The 14,427-nt window shown below is 37.5% G+C and overlaps 1 protein-coding gene across 1 annotated transcript in view; it reads right to left on the bottom strand.

Annotated features, from left to right (window-relative positions):
- Positions 1-14,427, bottom strand: part of RYR2 (ryanodine receptor 2) — a 784,036-nt gene that overhangs the window by 26,965 nt on the left and 742,644 nt on the right. The window contains exons 95-99 of the mRNA XM_055233438.2: positions 13,315-13,445; positions 11,982-12,024; positions 8,796-8,929; positions 5,041-5,101; positions 678-824 (exon numbers count right to left, since the gene is read on the bottom strand). Coding sequence (XP_055089413.1) covers positions 678-824; positions 5,041-5,101; positions 8,796-8,929; positions 11,982-12,024; positions 13,315-13,445 — 516 coding nt within the window. The remainder of the gene's footprint in view (positions 1-677; positions 825-5,040; positions 5,102-8,795; positions 8,930-11,981; positions 12,025-13,314; positions 13,446-14,427) is intronic.

The following is a 14,427-nucleotide window of genomic DNA, read 5'->3' as shown; positions in this document are numbered from 1 at the left end:
AAGGATTCTGTTAATCCAAATAACTAACACAGAATATGTGACCACCCAGTGGACACTTGAAAAATAGCAAATGAATGAATAAATGCATACTTCTGCAATATGCTTCATGATAATGGAAAGTTTTAACATTAAAAACAGGTTCCATTAGAACATAAGTGCATTTTCTGGACCTAGACCAGTTTTCTTCCGAGTCAGCATGACCTTGTCAAATATGAAACAGTATCTTTTTTGCTCAATTTAAAAGAAGAGTACATGAATATCCAGTTTAAAAATACTACATTAAAATGCAGCATCTCATATTTTACAGTTAATACAATGAGTGCGTCAGGATCCTGTAACCTATTTTGGTTCTCCATAATAGCAAGTGGAGCAAATACTATACCAGGAACAAAATAGTAACTAAGTTCCTGAGGGCTTAATATGTGCCAGGGGCTGTGTTAAGGCATATACATTTGTTTTTATTTCATTTTCACAAAAATCTGGTAAGGTATGTACTTTTATTATTTTCAATTAATTTATCCAAAGTCAAGCCAAGGCTTGAGTATAGGCCTAAGAGACCCTCCAACTAATTTTCAAAAAAACTTTGTACATTGTCATTTGAGGGGTAGTTTTATTTTTCTTGCTTTATTTGTTGCTTTTTTATTTTCTGCAAGGGGGAGAAAAGATAAACTGTTTACCTGTTTGCCATTGTGAGTTACTGAGGACAAGATGGTTCTTAATGTCTTGAATCCCATAGCAATGTCGAGAAGGTGAGCGGCAAAAAAAAAGTTGTTATAGTGTCCAAGAACAGACATAGTCATATACCAGGCGAGGTAGAGGAAGGACTGTTAAGACAAAACGGGGGAAAAACATGTCAGAAAACAGAACGCATGACTATTGTTATGGGTTAAGCAAAATAAGCCAGGAACAGAAAGTTAAATTCTACATGTTCTCACTCACAGGTGGAATCTTAAAAAGTTAATCTCATGGAAGTAAAAAGTAGGAGAGAGGACACTAGAGATTGGGGAGAAAAAGGAGAGGTAGGAATAGGGAGGGATTTGTTAAAAGATAACAAAGTTATAGCTAGATAGAAAAATAAGTTCTGGGGTTCTATACTGCTGTAGGATGACGGCAGGTCACAATAATATATAGTTTCAAATAGCTAGAAGGAGGATATTAAATGTTCCCAACACAAAGAAGTGATAAATGTTAAAGATAATGCATATACTAATTACCCTGATCTGATTACATTATATTTATCAAAATATCACTAGGTACCCCATGAATACGTCAATTAAAAAAATAAAATTAAAAAGCAACTCTGATTTCACTCTGTTATAATTACTCCATTTACTTCATCTTCGTACACTATACTTTTTTTTTTTTTTTTTTTTTTTTTGAGACGGAGTCTAGCTCTGTTGCCCAGGCTGGAGTGCAGTGGCGCCATCTCGGCTCACTGCAAGCTCCGCCTCCCAGGTTTATGCCATTCTCCTGCCTCAGCCTCCCGAGTAGCTGGGACTACAGGTGCCCGCCACCACGCCTGGCTAATTTTTTTGTATTTTTAGTAGAGATGGGGTTTCACTGTGTTAGCCAGGATGGTCTCGATCTCCTGACCTCATGATCCACCCGCCTCGGCCTCCCAAAGTGCTGGGATTACAGGCGTGAACCACTGCGCCTGGCTTACTATACATTTTTACAATTCTAGTTAGCTGTATCAGGTTGTTCTTTGTGTATTTTATTTTTACTTAATTTGTTCTGAAAAGGTCAGTGTCGTTCTCCTTTAAACCAGTTTTAAAGTGTTTTGGAATTATCGTTGTTATTTATCCTCCGACGGAGAAACATTTATTGACTTCCACTCCGCAGAAGGCTTTCTCAACCCAGTGCTATTGATATTTTGGTTCAGATAATCCTTGATTATGGGTGCTGTTCTGTGCATGGTAGGATGGCAAGCAGCATCAACTAGATGCCAATAGCACTGACCCCACCTCTCCCTCGAGTCACGACAACCAAAAATGTCTCCAGACATTGTCAGACATCATTAGCAGACAAAACTGTTCCCCAGTAGAGAAGAACCCTTGCTCTACAGCCAACCAAAGAACCAGTCGCTCTCTCTCCCTCCTTTTCTTTCCTTCTTTGCTTTTCATTTATTCGCTCACTAAATCAGTGTTTGCTGAGACTTACTAGTTATGAAATTATATGAAGTGTTTTATTAACCAAGCATCTCACTTTACATGAGCCACAGTAAGCCTAGGAGAAACCCAAACACCATGTGACGTCACTGAAAGCTGTAATACACCTAATAATACTATTGGTACTGTTGTAGAAGTCTCCTGGATTATAATTAATGTTGATTATTCACATAGGCTGGAAAATGAGTATACTTTTGGGGGAGGGCCAGGACTAATGCGGAATAAAAATACGGTGGCTGCTCTTACTTATGGGACTACAGTCTCTGCTCCATAAGGGACGTTTTGCTAGTGGAGTCAGAAGCTACCCATTTGGGGAAGTGGCGGACACCTTCATTTTGACTGTAAGGTATCTTAATCTTTCACAGAGAATAAAAAGAGGGGGCTGAGCTAGTAAAGGGATTTCAAGGACCATGTGGAACTGAAGCTAGAGGTCAAGTGGCAGAAAAGAAAATAGCATTTTTAAAAAGCACACTGAGGTAAGACTAAACAGTTTGCTTGGGAAGGAAAATTTGGTTTGAGTGGTGGGTTCCTGTTTTGCAAGACCAAGTTGGAAAAGTGTGACAGTGTTGGAGAGGCTTGAGGGCAAGTTAAAGGACATCTGTGTACCCCACAGGAACTTGAGTGCCACTGAAGTATGAGAAGGATAATGGTTTGTGAAAAACGGCATTTTAGGAAAATTTCTTTAGCACCTACTAAGTGCTGGTCAATGTTCAATATATTTGCACACATGGTCTCTTTTTTTATTTTAGCAAGATCTCTGATGAATAGGCATGTTTAGCCCCAATTTATATATGAGGAAGTGAGCTTGCTCCAGTTAAGCTATTGTCTAAAAACATTGTAAGTGGCACAGCCATTAAATTAGAAGACTACTGGACAAACCCCAGGGTGAGGTTACCAGAGCCAAAAAAGCAGCAAAAGTGGTAAAGATAGAAGGGAGAATTACAGAGGACACAAACAGGACCAAGATTCAGCAAATAATCAAATACATGCATTGGAGGGAGAAAGAAGAGGAGGTGTCCATATGAATAATTTAAGCTTAGTAAGAAGAACAAAAATACTAAAAGAGAAAATTGTAGACCGAAGACTGGATTTGGTGGGGAGGAGCAGAGGAGAAGGAAGATGAAAATTTGCCATGGGACATTCAGATGGAGCTAATCTAATGAGGCACTAAGAAATGCAAAAGACTGGGTGTGGAGGCTCACGCCTGTAATCCCAGCACTTTGGGAGGCCAAGGCAGTCGGATCACGAGGTCACGAGATCAAGACCATCCTGGCTAACACGGTGAAACCCCGTCTCTACCAAAAGTACAAAAAATTAGCCGGGCGTGGTGGCGGGTGCCTGTAGTCCCAGCTACTCGGGAGGCTGAGGCAGGTGAATGGTGTGAACCCAGGAGGCGGAGCTTGCAGTGAGCGGAGAGCTTGCCACTGCACTCCAGCCTGGGCAACAGTGCAACACTCCGTCTCAAAAAAAAAAAAAAAAAAAAAATGCAAAGACTGAGGAAAAGGAAAATTCATGGGCATAAGATGAGTAAGGACCTAAATGACAAGCTGGGACAAAGGTGCATGTGTGATTTACACATGTGCTTGCTGCACAGTGAAATTTGAATGAGAGAGAAAGAATAAATGATTTTTAGTTTAGGTATATCCCATGAAGTAATTTGGGACATACTTATGCTAAATATTATTTTCTGCTTATCTAAAAGCTACATTTAACTAGGAATTCTGAATTTCATCTGGTAACCCTGGCTACGTTTCAGAGAGATACAGTAATAGTGAAGAATGAATACATGTTGAGAGGTGATTGGCCAAACAGAAGCCATGAAACTGCAGGTGGATAAAAGCCTACTAAGGTAGCAGAACGCTGTCTGAAGAAAGACTCCGTCCTAGATCTATCCATGCCCACGTTATCTAGAGGACGAAAAAACTACATAGCAAGATGAATATTATGGATAAGCTGCATCTGGGCAGAAGCTGCCTCTGGGCAAAAGTGGGCTGTGCAAATATTGTGGCATGGAAGATTGAGCTTCGCAGGCAGAACTTAAGATGGACTGGCCACTTGAATGGAAAATGCCAACTAGAGCCAAAGTTGAGGTTGCCCTCTTGTTATTCAGGGAAGTTGCTCCCATTTGGATGAGAAATTAGCTGTAAGATAGTGTATTAATAGTTTATGGTTCTGAAAGATACTTGGAAGACCTGATTTTGAACGCTTAGAGAATGCTCCTAAGACACCCAGACTTCTGGGCCCATGGCTGGATGAGGGAAGGGGTAAGGATAGAGGCAGGAGAATTTGGGGGCTATCAAAGGCTTCTAAATAGGAGAATGGAACTAATGTTAACTACTAAAAAAAGTCAGTGCTAAAATCAAAGAGGGAAATCTTGAGACATCTGGCGGTTTTTAGTAATAGGTAATTTTTTTCTATTTTATTTGGATATATATTAGGGCCCTATATTTAGTCTCCAAAGGCTCTTTGGTAAAAGGAGAATAAAAAAATAAATAAAACTCCGTAAGTTAATGTACTTAATTTGGGGAAAACCTATACTTAATGTTCTTTTAAAATTATTTAGGAGTTTCTTTTTAACATCTATAAAACTGAAGTATGCCATTGTCCAATTAAAACCTTAATGAACATACTCACAAATCTGCATCTCAGTTTTTCATATATTTTCATTTTAATGTTTCAGCTATCGAAAGAAATTGAATGAGAGACGGGCTGGTTAATCATATCATTCTGTGGGTCTCTCTCCAGATCTGGTCTGTATGAAATGAATTGGTATTTGAAACATTTTCTAAATAACCATCCTTCCATGTGCAGAACTCCCACAGACTTATCTAATCAGAATGCATTTTCTTTTGTGATAATGAAGTAGGCTTACATTGTCAGTGAAAACGACTCCTAGTTTCCACATCTGATACTTCACATCAATGGAGTTCAGTCTGCAATGACAAAAAAAAAAAAAAAAATGTGTAGTTATGCACATTAACCAAAGACTCATAGGCTTGCGAGAGCCTGACGGCCTTCACGTTCAATGAGACAAGACTTGGACACCTTCTCGGGAAACTAGCTCTATCACAGATGCCAAGGGAGGAGCTGAGAGCCAACTCTGACACTGTATCCTAGAGTTTCATGATGTATTCTTAGAGGATCTTGGAAAACAAAACACCATCACCTTCGTCTTACGTTATTTAAAAATAGTCCTTTCTTTTTCACCTTTTCCTTTCCTACATTCAGTATTAACATTTTTTTTTTGAGACAGAGTTGCACTCATTCGCCCAGACTAGAATGCAATGGTGCAATCTTGGCTTACTGCAATCTCTGCCTCCCCGGTTCAAGCAATTCTCGTGCCTCAGCCTCCCGAGTAGCTGGGATTACAGGCATGCGCTACCACTCCCGGCGAATTTTTTTTTTTGTAGAGATGGGGTTTCATCATGTTGGCCAGGCTGGTCTTGAACTCCTGATCTCAGGGGATCTGTCCGCTTTGGCCTCCCGAAGTGCTGGGATTACAGGCGTGCACCATTGCGCCCAGTTACATATATAACATTTATTCCTTGAAACTGTACTAAATTGGCCAACATACGTACACATCAAACATTTCCTCACTTTCACATGCACTTGCAATTGCGTTCCAACAGAATAACGTTTGATTCAAATAATAAAAGCTAGCATAAATATACACATTTATTTTACAACTACCCTATTTTATAAATGAAAGGGCTTTTAAACTGTTTTTACTTCATTTCCAGAAAATGCACCTTCTCTGTTTCCTTTTCCATCCAGGCAGGAATTTAGCCCTTCCCCTCAGTTCTCATAGCATTTTGTAGACAATTCTTTTTATTATTAATTATTTCCCACATTGTCTTACAGTTGTGGGTGCTGGTATATGCATGTATGTGGTTATACACCTCTCTCACTTGTCTGTGAACTCCCTAGCTCCATGAACAATATCTCACACACTGAATGTCTGAATACGCATATGTTGAATGAATAAATCCTAAAGTAAATATTTGTGATCTTTGCAGATTACAAACACGTATATTAAAATATATGTGTTAATCTTCATTTTTTCAGAACTTGCCACTGATTTATAGGCTAGAAATTATAACCTCACCAGCCTTTCCAATATTCCAGCTCTAAGTAATTGATATGAAATAATGCAATATAACATAATGGCAATATTATTTTCTAAAGGGTTTCTCTAGACTTAATGTTGTAGTCTTTATTGACTTCTTTAATCATTTCTTTTAATTAGGCTCATCTTAAATTATAAATGCTAAGTAGTTGCAAATCGAAGGTGACTTTTTAGGAGATTTTTTTCACTAAGGGTTAAGGCTCATTTAACTTACTCCAGGATTAAAAAAATTTTTTTTCCTTAAATAAAGTTATCATCTTTGAACTATAATTAATTTTATTATCACAGGAGCCTTTAAAAAAAGTGCCACAAATATTTACAACAGGTTTCAATATAAGAATTTTTTTCTTAAATAAAAAAAGGAAGAGTTGGGGGGGAAAAATGGAGTAGTTTGCATGGGAGCATAATTATTTTACATTAAAGCAATCTAAAACAAAATAATGGTTTATATCAGGATGTATGAATTTCCTATGGTGGTTTCTTATTTTATTTTAAAAATTATTCTTATGAGTTATTTTCCATCTCTAGCATACATTAGTGTGACAGTATACCGTCAGTATCACACGGCAGCACACAGCACTCATTTCTCACCCTTAAGTGGTAGCCATGATGTTTCAGTGAGGCTGACCCCACCTCTGGGGGAGGGCCATGGCTGAGCTAAGCCAATCAGAACACGGCCTTTCTGGTTGGGGGGCGGGGGGACGCCAAAGCTCCAGTCAAGGGTAAACTATAATCAGGAAGCTGAGTTTTGCTAGATGTTTTGAGACATGAGCTCCTTTCTTCCCCAGTGAGGACACAAATGAAGACACATGCAGCCTGCTAGACTGCCAGCAGCTATTCCACCCCCAGGAATGGAGCTGGCCACTTATTTAAAGGTGCACATACCAAGCCTTAAGTGTTTGATAAATAAATATATAAATCATCCTTGTATTTGAATGTTCACAGTAAGATAGATAGCGTTCATATAGAAATTGGATAATCTTTTAAAACCTGACCTTCCTAAATGCTTTAGTAAAGAGACATTATATGTAAATCTTTTTCCTAGTTGTACATTATTTACCAGAACTTTCTTCTTCTAATTTTATTCTCCATATGTCAAGGTGTTAAATGCCATATGAAATTCTTGGTAATTTGCTAGGGGTCAAACTTACAAACACTTACTATGTATAATGGTAGAAAACTATGCCAATTTAAAACTATTTCTTCATAGTAGAAAAACAGTCTAAACTTCCCTTCTATTTTTTTCAGACTTTTTTTTAGAGTCACAAGTATGACCACAGAAAATGCATAACTCAGTAAAACTATTTAATTCTATATTGCTTATTAAGGATCTGAAAATGTTTGTGGGATGCTCAGCCTCACACTGTAGTTCTTGTTTCATATGATATTCTAACATAAGGGACACAGGTCCTAAGGATTGCCCATCTGTGTTTCATGTTACATGCAGTGGCACAACCTTTAAATATACATTTGTTTTCCTAGAGTACTCAAGTAATATTTTGGACCTTAATTCATATTTGCTGATCTAAGTTGTTTTCAGTAAGTTCAAAAACAAGTTCACCTTAAAGACCCAAGTAGCTCTAATAAGTTTTCAGATAGATAAAAACAATATGACCAATGAGATAGGCCAGCTAAACTATCTTTTTAGTGCTAGCTAACAGATTAAGAAAATAATACTGTTTCACAGAACCATAAATATGTTTTCAAAGTAACCATCACATCCCTACTCATGTTAAGAGAAAGTATTATGTTTCTTCCAAAATCATTAAGTGACTAAGCAATTACGTTTTTAAAAGCATGTTTTACTTTTATTCCAGAGATTCAGTTGATCAAATTTGCTAAATGGATGTATGTATATATCTGTACACTTACACTATATATGTGTGTATGTGTGACATTTAAATTCAGTGCATTCAACTCAACTGGTTTAGAAACATATTATTCCATGAAAGCAGTATATAAAGAGTGTTTCATTTTGAAGTAAACTTTACAAGTAATGGTATGACGGTATATTATTTCTGACACACTAAGCCTTTGCTATTCAAAAAATACAATAATTGTAATAAAGTAATATGAGTTCCTCTGAACATTTTAAATAAAAGGGCTACATAGTTCCCTTTTCCAAAAATAAGAAAATTAACATTTTTTCAAACAAGAATTACCAGAAAACAGCCATATATTGAGTTTTTGCATGTGTTTTACTTAGATTTAAGGATCATTTAAAGACAGAAAAGGCAAATTAAGTAAAAAACATGAATACTCTTTCTGTTCTCTTGTAAATATTAAAAGGTACCTCCAAAAATTGATAGAAAAAAAATCCAATCATTCCAGAGTTCCAAATACCAAGAAGTGTAAAAGTAGACTTTATATACATTCTATTTTCCTCATGTATCTATTCTTCTGACATTGAAGGAAAGGAAATCAATGCACAAGTTTAGAAATGTATTAATGTTTTCCCCTTTCAATCTAAGTCTGTAGGATAGAGCCGAAGTAACACTTACACAGCTGATAGGGAGCTGTCCTTCTTTGGCTTCTTCTTTTCTCTGGCATCACTGAAGTCCAGAGCTGCCTTGTCCATGCCAAGTAATTCACTGATTCTGTCTCGGCCGTAGAACTCTCCATACTTATCCATAACCTTGGGGTACGAGAAAAAGCATTTTGTTGGCTTCAACCATTAAGTAATATCATCTATGTGTGTGCATAAAACATCTAATTATTTGTATACTTACTGTATATTTGCCCTAACAATCACTTAAAATCAAGTTTATGGTTCATCTCCTGTGATCACACTGCTTAAGGTCTAAACAAATTCACAGCATTTTACATAATACCTATCTGAGGAACAAGATTTCTCTCTCATTCAAGAGAGGGAGACATACCAAAGAAGAAGATAAGCTGAAATAAAAGCATAAGAAATGGAGGGAAATGGAATGAGAATGACCTTTACTAAATTAATACTTTGTGTCAGAAATTATGCTTCATTCCATGTGACTGTCAGTCACAATATGTAGGTTTCATGTTATTGATATTCTGCAGATAAAGAAACTGTACCTTAGAAAACTTCATGTAACGTGCCTAAGGTTGCTAAACTCAGCAAGAGATGGGTCCAGGAAGCAACCAGGCCATGCCTGACTCCCCAGCCAATGATCTTCTGCACAGACCTCTGCATGCCAATAGGGGGCACATCACAGGGGTGGCATCCTTCCATGGTCTCGATTTCAACCCTTCAACTCTCTGGCCACAATGCTCATCTTTCCACCCCACTCCCCTGAGTATCCTGACCCCAGCAATTCTTCAGTAACACCAGGACCTGCAACCTTGTCACCATCCTCATTTTAATTATCATCTAGTATAGATTCCATTATTCTATCATTAGAATAATTCTTAACAATCTGCTTCAGCTTCCTTGCTTATTTCTCTTCTGTCCCATCTGCCTGGCTTTGCCCATTTGTCATGTTTTTAGAGCAGTGCTTGGATGTGCTCACAGCTCCCCTGTGAGCTCAGTATGTCCAACTCTAGGATACAGCTCTTCTCGGCCTCTGGTTCATATACCTCCTGAGTCTCACACAGTAATGAAAATGGAGGCCAGGGCCGGGCGCGGTGGCTCACGCTTGTAATCCCAGCACTTTGGGAGGCCGAGGCGGGCGGATCACGAGGTCAGGAGATCGAGACCACGGTGAAAACCCCGTCTCTACTAAAAATACAAAAAAATTAGCCGGGCGTAGTGGCGGGGGCCTGTAGTCCCAGCTACTCGGAGAGGCTGAGGCAGGAGAATGGCGTGAACCCGGGAGGCGGAGCTTGCAGTGAGCCGAGATTGCACCACTGCACTCCAGCCAGGGCGACAGAGCGAGACTCCGTCTCCAAAAAAAAAAAAAAAAAAAAGAAAATGGAGGCCAGGAGTGGTGGCTCACTCCTGTAATCCCAGCAATTTGGGAGGCCAAGGTGGGTGGATCATTTGAGGTCAGGAGTTCGAGACAGCTTGGCCAACATGGTGAGACGTTGTCTTTACTAAATATACAAAAATTACCCGGGCGTGGTGGTAGATGCCTGTAATTCCAGCTACTTGGGAGACTGAGGTAGGAGAATCACTTGAACCCGGGAGGTGGAGGTTGCAGTGAGCTGAAATCATGCCACTGCACTCCAGCCTGGGCAACAGAGTGAGACTCTGTCTCAAAAACAAAAAAAGAAAGTGGAGGGAACAGGAAAAGCAATTAAAGACAAGCAGGAGGAGAGATCACTGGTAGCAAAAAAAGGAAAAAAGGAGTCCGCTATACGGGAGAAAAGATTAGAAAAGGAGACAGAATGTGACAATACAAGATTGAAGTGAGTGAAGACGGAAATATACTGATGAAAAGAAGGGATTAACAGATATAAAAACTGGCTTTTTCTGAGTGTATACAATCAGGTAATTTAAAAGAAACCAAAAGAGCCTATGAACATGAACTACTTAGGTTAATTAAAACCATTTGTTTTGCATTATTCTCAGTGCTAAAAATGGGTCAGGCTGATTTGAGCCGGGGGGATTCTCTCTGGACTGTGTCCTCACATTCCCTGCAGGACAAATTAGGTACTGTAGTGGGAAAGCCAGGAACAGGATTAGCTGCCATTATGGTTTATCTATTTATTTGACTAGAAATATAGAGTTTTCTTCATTAAAGCAAAATCTCTTGCTTTAATAATTTAGAAGCTTCTTCCTTATTCCATTAAATAATAGGCATAAAATGTTCAAATTATCTATTTAAAATCATTTTAAAGTTATTCTTTCAAAGCTTTTGCCTAATTTGGGTGTGCTCAGATGCACTAGCGCAGTGCTGCTCAGATGCACTAGCGCAGTGCTACTCAAGATGCCAGGTCACGAGGGAACAAAACACTTGCACCTCCTCCATGCAAAAATCAAACACATTGCTTCTAATAAAGTAAAAAAAAATGTATATATACATAATATATGTATATATGTACATGTACATGTATATATACACATTTATATATGTATAAACATATATACATATTTATATATGTATAAACATATATACATATACATATGCACACATACGTATGTACACACATACGTGTGCACACATGTGTGTATTCCATATATATGGGTACACGTGTACCCATGTGTACACATATGTGTACCCATATATATGTGTACATATATATATACCTGTGTGTATATATATATATATATATATACAGGCGTGAGCCATCGCGCCCGGCCATTATGTGCTATTCTTGAAATTCATATTTGACCAGATGTGGTGGCTCACGCCTTTAATCCCAGCACTTTGGTAGGTCAAGGCGGGCGGATCACCCGAGGTCAGGAGTCAGAGACCAGCCAGGTCAACATGGCGAAACCCCGTCTCGACTAAAAATACAAAAATTAGCCGGGTGTGGTGGCAGGTGCCTGGAATCCCAGCCACTTGGGAGGCTGAGGCAGGAGAATCGCTTGAACCTGAGCAGCTGAGGTTGCAGTGAACCAAGATCATGCCACTGCATTCCAGCCTGGGTGACAGAGTGAGACTCCATCTCAAAAATTAAAAAAAAAAAAAAAAAAAAAAGGAGACATTAATAGGCAGATAAATTATACCTCAATTATACCTCAATATCTTATTCTACATCTGAATCACATCAAATTAAAATCTAAGCTGTGCTTTAAGAAAAATATAGAGGATTCCAAGTAATATTACCTTTCTTTTAACAAATTTGTCCCAGTAGTTGTTGGGAAATGACCTAAAATATAGAAAAGCATAGAAGTAAATAGTATTATTTTTAATGTCAAATAATAACATATCATTTGGGATATATGGCATACTTAAAATAATATGTAAACATATATCCTGCCATCCATGTAAACTTAAAATGAATTTGGTTAACATCACATAATTTCCTGCATCATAGGTATTTGAATATTATTTAAATATTAACATGTAAATATATACAAAATATTATAAGCTGATACTTTAATGGAGAAGAGTATGAGCATATTTATTAGGTAGCATTGTTATATTTATTTGTTTATAACATATCAGTACATAGACCTGTTTATCAATTGCCTTAAAAAATTAAAGTATCTAGAAACCTGTCATTGTTTTTCCCATGAAGAAAAAAATCTCCTTCCCACCAGTTATCCTTAAAGAAACTTCGAGCATAGCACCAGAGCACAACTCTAGCGTCTTCACTAATACATAGAGAGTTTACCTAAAGGGACTGACTGACTTAGAAATTAGTATTAATGGTAGAATTGCTAAACAAAACATTTAGCATTTAGAATAAACATGTATCATGTATAAATAATCTCCATTTGACAACTCAGAACCCGTTAGTAAATAACTTTTTAATTAGCAAAACTAATCACAATTTTAAAAAGATTTCACTCGAATAGTAAATATAAACTATTACAACTATTGCACTACTAATTCTTTTTACAGTGAAAAATTATACTTTCGTGATAGATTTATACTCAGAACAGCAGCTAGTAGTTTGGATCTTGATCTCACAGGGCTAAATGTTTATTGGATAGAAAAAGCATTTGTTTTTCTGTCTTACATTTTATACCGTGTCCTAATATTTAGTTAGTTTCATGCTAGGGTGCTTGATGGTACTGAAAGTTGATAACTCAGATATATTCAAGGTGTAAAATTCAATGTATTTTCCTTTAATCTACAACTTTTTCGTTAATGAATAATTTTTGCTTCCTCGGCTTTTGGATGAGATAATCCCGCCTGCAGGTCATGCACTTCCTGCTACACACATCCCCCAACGTTGAGTAATGGATGTGAAGTTCCATCAGTGCTATGGAAATGAACTCTAAGCCATTTTTGATTAAGGAATTCAGAACTCAGAGGACAAAAATTGAGGACATCCATTAGGAGCTCGACGGCGCTGAGTCAGATTTTTCTTGGCTGAATACATAACTATTATTCACCTGTGCTAAACTTTTGACAAATCTGCGGGAACTCTAAGTATTTTCATGTCTGGAAATTTTTGAGTGCAGAAAGTCTCACATAATTATTTACTCACTGTGTGTTGATTACGAGTCTATCCCACTGGCCCTTAATATCATCTTCTGAAGGCTGTTCTGTAATATAAAGCCCATCAAATTCCAATTTCCGTGCCACTTCCTTTTCTCGCTTAAAAATAACCAATGGGACCTACACAGGAAAAATAAATATGTTGAAATTAGCTTAGATTTACCAGCATATCTTGTGGTCACTATCTTTACAAAACAGCTTTTGGAAAGAAATATTTCCTGTGTACTTCTAGAAAGGTAAAAATGGAATGAAAATGAATCGGCTATTTTCAAGCAGGAAGAAGCATCTAGAAGGTTTTGGAAAAACAGAAGACAGAATAGATATTACATATATGCATATGTTTTTAAACACATTGGGGCTTATAGATAATTACACTAATGAAATCATTTTTAAACTTCAAAGATGAAAAGATGATTATGTAAAATCATTTTCTTTTTACATATATCTCTCAACATGAATGAACGAAATAAAATTTAGCAATTGCAGCAATGTTCCCAAATGCATGCTACTAAAGTGCAGTTTTATTTGAGAAACCTCTTTAATAATTTCATGCTCAGCATTACCACATACTATTTTGAGATAAATTTTAATTTCAACATCAGCAAAAATCTTTGTCAGTTTGTCAAAATATCTCAGAACATAATGATTCTCTTTTTACATGGACAGACTTTACACAAGGCACGGATAGCAGATAGACACAGATATTCTGGAAATGGCCAAGAATATGCACTCCCATAAAACAGAATAAAAGGGAGGAAAGGAGTTCCTGAATAACTCTTTACATTCTAGTCTTTTACTCTGAGCCCTGGTTTTTCAAACGTCTTCTGCAAGATTTACAACCAGAGGCAGAGGACAGTGAAAGTGAAATAAAGGCATTACAGTAAAAAGGCGCCTTGCTAGGAAAAGATAAAGAGGTTTGCACAGGTAATGGGCAGCCCTGAGCACTCAGAGAGATTATCTTGGGTTCTATTCACCAAATTATATTGTTCCCTTGGCAGGCCTCTAGTGATAAAGCTGCATTATTTTCTGAGTGAAGTGTGACAAATCATGAGGCATTTCTGCCAAGAATAGCAATCGATACTTCCCTCATAATAAAACAATA

Source organism: Symphalangus syndactylus, chromosome 19, assembly GCF_028878055.3.
Source record: "Symphalangus syndactylus isolate Jambi chromosome 19, NHGRI_mSymSyn1-v2.1_pri, whole genome shotgun sequence".
In the NCBI taxonomy this organism is placed as follows: Eukaryota; Metazoa; Chordata; class Mammalia; order Primates; family Hylobatidae; genus Symphalangus; species Symphalangus syndactylus.
This window is presented reverse-complemented; position numbering and strand designations above follow the sequence as displayed.